At 44.4% G+C, this 5,923-nt stretch overlaps 1 protein-coding gene across 1 annotated transcript; it reads right to left on the reverse strand.

Moving 5' to 3' along the window:
• Window positions 1–127: 127 nt before the first annotated feature.
• CSUI_009460 (patatin family protein) lies at window positions 128–5,615 on the reverse strand (the record flags this gene model as incomplete). The annotated part of the gene is made up of 2 exons (XM_068069576.1): window positions 1,140–5,615; window positions 128–277 (listed from the first exon to the last, which is right to left on the reverse strand). Coding segments are annotated over exons 1-2 (2,916 nt in total), but the record flags the coding sequence as incomplete, so codon positions are not given.
• Window positions 5,616–5,923: the final 308 nt, after the last annotated feature.

Here is a 5,923-nt window from a genome sequence, read left to right on the forward strand (position 1 = left end):
TAGATAGATAGATAGACAGATAGAAAGGTTAAAGATAGATAGATAGATAAAGATAGATAGATAGATTAAAGATAGATTAAAGATAGATAGATAAAGATAGATGAGTAGAGACATAGATGTCTACATACCTGTACATTTTTTCTTTGAAGACGCCGAACATTTGATCCCGTATGGAGGCATAGAGAGCTTCACGGAGATGAGAGAACTTCCCCGAATGGCGAGCTTTTCTTAGGAGATGCAGCCTCTTACCCACTGCCTCGTAATCGTACAAATTCGTCTACATGCAACACACACCCACATACACCCTTGCTCGAGTATATATAGGAATGGGTATACGTATAAAGATGTATGAAGATGTATGTATGAAGATGTATGTCTATGTCTTTTCATACATATGCGGAGAGACACATAGCGGGGTATACGTAAAGGATTCAGATGTGGGGGTGCATGCCTCTCTCTATACAAACCTATGCAACTAGTTGCCTCTCTACCCCCCAACCCTCTCTCTCTCTCTCCCTATATAGAATATATGATACACAGGCATACATGAGTGTATATATACATATAGACCGCTAAGCACAGCCAGTGTACCACAGAAGAAACATATCTGCCTAGATAGACTTACACAACTAGATAGACGGGTGGTGGATAGACTGAAGCAGATACGCAGATAGGTTAAAGATAGACAGACTAAAGATAAATAGATAGAAAGATCAAACAGATAGACAGATTGAAGATAGATTGAAGAAAGATAGATCGACAAACAAAAGATTGATAGGTAGAGTGCCCCGAGACAGATGACTCCGATGAGAATTGGACTTGTCTAATGCAGAGAAGGTCAAAGACTGGAGACAAAGATTTCGAAGGAGCAGAGAAGAGAACAAAGACTGAGAAAGAAAGACTGAGAACGCGACCTATACATATCCATATTCATTCATAGACCCACGGAATAGAGAAACACCTACCATCATCCTTTCGCATCTATACATACCTACGAATATAGATGTGTATCTAGATAGATAGATAGATAGATGTAGAGATAGGTCGATACAGCTGTATAGATATATATGTAGAGAAGTGCGTGTAAGGGTTGATGGATGAGGGAGTGTATGTACACCGGGGTGTGTGAAGGTCCTCACCTCAATTTCTTTTTTCCATAGATCTCTTCCCGTTATTACGTCCATAGCCAGAGCAGCTTTAACATAGTCTTCATACGTCTTAGAGTTCGACAAACGAGCTCGATACGAAGATAAACTCTCGCCCCAGGCTGAAGAGGAAGAAGAAGAGGACGATGAGGATGATGCAAGCATCATAAGAAGCTCTTCTTCATCCTCCTCGTTAGCATCTGACGAGGCATTCCTCCGCCCTTTCTGTAGTTGCTTTTCATCCTTATCATTCTCTGTCTCTATCTCTTCGTCTTCTTTTCTTTCACTTCGATCTTTGTACGTGACGACGAAGCCACATCCTTCTTCTTCTTCTCTTTCGAATCTTTCCTTTTCGGCTTCCTCCTGTTCTTTTCTTCTTCTTTCTCTTCTTCTTCTTCTCGCTTCTTCTTCTATCTCCTCAAAAGTCGAGGGGGGGGGTGGGGTGCCAGGAGAGAAGAGAGGCATCTTGGAGATTAGCCACGGATGAAGACGCTTAGCTTTCCTAACGATGCGAAGGAGAAATCTCTTGAACTGCTTAAGAGGAAGAAACTTGATAAAGAAGTTTAAGGGTGCAAAGATGAAGAACTTGAGAATTTCGTAGAAGAAGAGAAGAAAACTCCCTCGTCTCTTCTCGATAATGCGAGCTTCATCGTCCTGCTGCCACTGCATGAGACGCGAGGTGATGTCTTGCTGCTCTTCCTCTTCTTCATCGATCTCTTTCACTTTATCAATCTTCTTATCTTCTTCCGTCGTCTTTAAAAGAACACCTACTCCCTGCTCGGCTAACTTCTTCTCCTTCTCTCTCTCTTGTTCTCTTTCTCTCTCCTTCTTCATGATCTCTTCTTCTTCCTCTTCCAGACATACATCATCTTCACCTTCATCCTCGCCATCCATCTTCTTCTTTTTGTTCTTTTTCTCCTCCTCCTCCTCCTCTTTCTTCTTGGTATGAAGAATATGCTCCCCTCCCTTCCTTCTCTCTCTTTCTTCTTCTTCTTCCTCTTTCTCTTCGTCATCTCTTCCTCTTCTTCTCCGTCTTCTCGAGAAGAACTTATGAAGTGCCTCACGTCTCTCTTTCGAAAGAAGAAAAGGAGGTTCACTGAAGTGTCTAGAGAAAGAAGAAAACTGACTATAAAAGAAGGACCGAATGGAGTAAGAGAAAGAAGCGACTTGGAAAGAGATTGCTTCCGTCAGGGCAATCGTCAAGCGAACACCTATATAGAGACACCCTTCCGTAAGAAGAAGAAAGACAATGAAGAAGAAGATCGGCAGAGCAAGGATGCTGTGTGTATCGAGGCGAAACAATCTTCTCGCTGCCCACCGGAGCTTATCGCTAGCAGGCATACGCCTCCAGAAAGACGTCTCTTTATCTTCTTCTTCTTCTCTTAAGCTTTCCTCTTCGTCGGGGACCTGTCGATCTTCACTTGAAAGAAAAGAAGATCGATCCCCCATAGACGGATCCTCACGAGAAGATGAAGAAAAAGAAGAAAAGCCTCCATGTCTCCGTCGCCCATATTCACGACCATCCTCCTTCTCCTCCTCCTCGTCTTCTTCTTCTTCTCGGTTCTGGTAGTCCGTCCAGCTCCGACACTCCAGATCAAGCGCCGAATCGCTGCCTTTCTCAGGCATATCTCCTCCAGGGGGGAGAGGAACCTCTATCTCTTGAAGAGAAGAAGAAGAAGATCTCTCGGGAGAGACATAGACCGTATGGACGTCCGGGTGTTCTTTAGAGAAACTTTCAGGTGGAGGGGAGGTCGGGAAGAGAAGATTCGGAGAGAAACCGACGTTGACTTTAGGAGCTTGCGAAGAAGAAGAAGAGTTTGAAAAAGGAGGATCTCTCGTCTTCTTCTTTCGATCTTCTTCCAGAGAAGATGGAAAGAGAAAAGGATCTAAACGTGGAGAAGATGGAGAGGGAGACGGTGTCTCACGGAGAATAACTTTCTCTTCGATCCAAGGATCTCTTGCTCCTGTCTCTTCTTCTTCTTCATGAAGCGAAGAAGAGGAGGAAGAAGAAGAAGACCTGTGTTCCTCTTGCTGGAGACCCCCTTTCTTTTCCTCTTGTTCTTTCTCATCTTTCTTCCTCTCTCTGTTTCTCCGAGAAGAAGAAGAAGGAAGATCCGATGGCGGGGTGCGCGCAGCCTGTAGATTTCTTCGTGATCTGCTCTGCGTGGAGTTCGCCAAGGTCAGATACCCTCCCTCCTCCTGATCCTCTTCACTACACTTACATGAGATATAGAGCACTCCTCCTCTTTTTTCTTCTTCTTCTCGTCTGCTTGTCCTTTCTTCTTCCCCTTCTCTCTTTGTTTCACTTGACTGGTAAGGAGAAACTGAAGAAGAAACAAGAGCTTTCTCCGTATGATCTCCGTTGTTCTCCTTCTTCTTCTTCGTACTTATGTCTCTCTCTTTCTTGTCTTTACGTTCATCTTCTTCTGGAGAGTACTCAAAAGCGAGCGAGGGAGATAGATCTCCCTGCTCCTGTAGAAGATCCGTCTCTTCTCTCAACTGTTGATACGTGTCTCGAGAAGAAGAGACAGAGACAGAGACACGACGGTGTGACCGATAATGGGGGCGATTCTGAGGCGGATGGCGACGGCGAGAGGAAGGCAGAGCGCTCTGCGTCTTCTTCGAGTTCATCTTTTCTTCATGATAAAGAAAGAAAGAAAAGAGGAAGAAGAGAAAGACCAAAAAAGAAGAAAGAAGGAGGAGATAATAGAGGTACAAGGCCGCACCCTCTTTCCCCGGGAGTTGATCGTATATCGACATACAGAGAGAGGGGAGGGTATATGAATCTATGTAGGATTATCTCGAGAAAGAGAAAGAAGGAGGAAGAAAAAACGAAAGAGAAGAGAGGCGGAGAAGAGAGAAAGAAAGAAAGAAGATGAAACGTGTTCAAATGATAGAAGAGAAATATCGGAGAAGTATCTCCAAAAAGAAGTTCTTCTTCTCTACGGAGAGACGAGGAGAAAGAAGAGAAGACACGAAATGCTGGCGTGCAAGTAGTGCTTTTTCACACACTCAGAAATCGCCCCTATCTACCTTAAAGCCTACATACACCTGCTATGCAAAAGAGAGAGAGAAAGAGAGAAGAAGAGAACCGAAAGAGAAACTAAAACGAAGAAAAAGAAAAGAAAGAATAGATCTATCTCTGGAGACTGCTCGTTATAGAGGAATGCTCTCCTCCGCTGCCTCCTTTCTTTCTTTCTTTTCTTTCTTTCTATCTCCTTTCTTTCTCTCTCTTAGCGAAGCATAACTAACGAGAGGTAGCCGTTGTGAAGAAGAGAAAAAATGCTTGACCGAGGCGCTTGGCCTTTCTTCCCTCACCCGTCGGCAGAGCCTAGACTTCTCTTCAACTTTTCTTTCTCTCTAATCTTAATCTTCTCCGCACCTCCCCCCGTCTACATAAGAGCCAGAGAGAAAGAGAGAGAAACAAAAGGAAAGAAAAGAAAGATGAGAAGTTAAAATGAGAGAAAGAAGGAGAAATGCCTCCAAGAGAATGATCGAGAGACAAAGGCGGAAAAGAAGAAGAAAAGAAAGAGAAAGAAAAACACACACAGCAGGGAAGAAGGATCGAAGAGAGAGACAGAAGATCTCCGATTCGAGCTGGGTCTGAAAGAAGAGGAGAAGGAACAAGAAGAAGAGGAAAGGTTGATGAATGAGAAAGGAGAGAAAGGCTTTGGAGTGGACGTGAATGAATGAATGAAGGGGAACGGTCTGAAAAGAAAGGAAGGGAGAAAAGAGAGCGAGAGAAAAAGAAAGAAGAGAAAGATTCCCCGGGAAAGAAGCGAAAGAAAATTCGGTTAAATGAGTGTTTAACTCCTACTCCTATTAGTACGACTTCCTTCGCGATTGTGCCAAGAAGCAAGAAGGAGATGCGCGACGGGGAAAGAGGAGAACAAGAAGAAGAAAAGGGAGAAATCTTTCTCTTCTTCAAGATCGATAAGAAGACGAAGACGACAGCTATAGTTAGATGAGTCCTTGTTCTACTTCTTCTTTTTTAAAATGTGTTGACGGATTCCCTCCATGAAAAATGGCATCTGAATGAATGAAGAAAGAAAGGAAGAAAGGCCTGATCAAAAAGGAGGCTCCTGGGTGGAGAGAGGAAAAAGCAAGCAAGCGACACACGAGCGTCGTCCATAGATAGATGAGCTCCTCGCTACTCTACTCATTCTTCATTCATTCATGCACTCGGTCAGCCCATCAGCCACTTAGAAAGGTTCGTTCCGTGCCATTTATCGAAAAGAAATAGACCAATCACGACTCGCATTCATCGCCTTTGCCTTGAGAGAACGTGAAAAGGAAAAAGAGAAAGCCAACAAGGTCAAAAATAACGAGGAAAGCTAGCTAAAACGGGACCAGAGAAACACTGGGCATCCGGCGAGCTGTATGTACACCGCAGAAGCAGCCGGCCGCCAAGACCACCCAGGAGATAGTCGAAGGAGCGACGAGGAAAGCCAACGCTAACGGAGGCCAAACCAGTCACTCAGAGAGGTTTTCTCTCGATCTTTCATTCCTTTTTCACTCTACCAACGGATCACTTCAGCGGAAAGATGAGTAAGAGTCGATCGAGGAAGGAGCCACCCTATGACTATGATGTGGCTGGCCGCAAGAGAGGGAGTAGCCGGGTGTGGGGGGTGGAGAGAGCTCTGAACAGGGTGAGAAGGAGAGAAACCTTTTGAGGTCACCAAAGAAACCAAAGAAAAACAACTTTAAGGTTTATTTCATGAAGAGACGGGCGATGATGATGGTGTCTATTAGGGTCGTTCTTCTGAGAGAGAAAGGGG

The sequence above is a fragment of the Cystoisospora suis genome (genome assembly GCF_002600585.1).
Source record: "Cystoisospora suis strain Wien I chromosome Unknown contig_5651, whole genome shotgun sequence".
Taxonomy (NCBI): Eukaryota; Apicomplexa; class Conoidasida; order Eucoccidiorida; family Sarcocystidae; genus Cystoisospora; species Cystoisospora suis.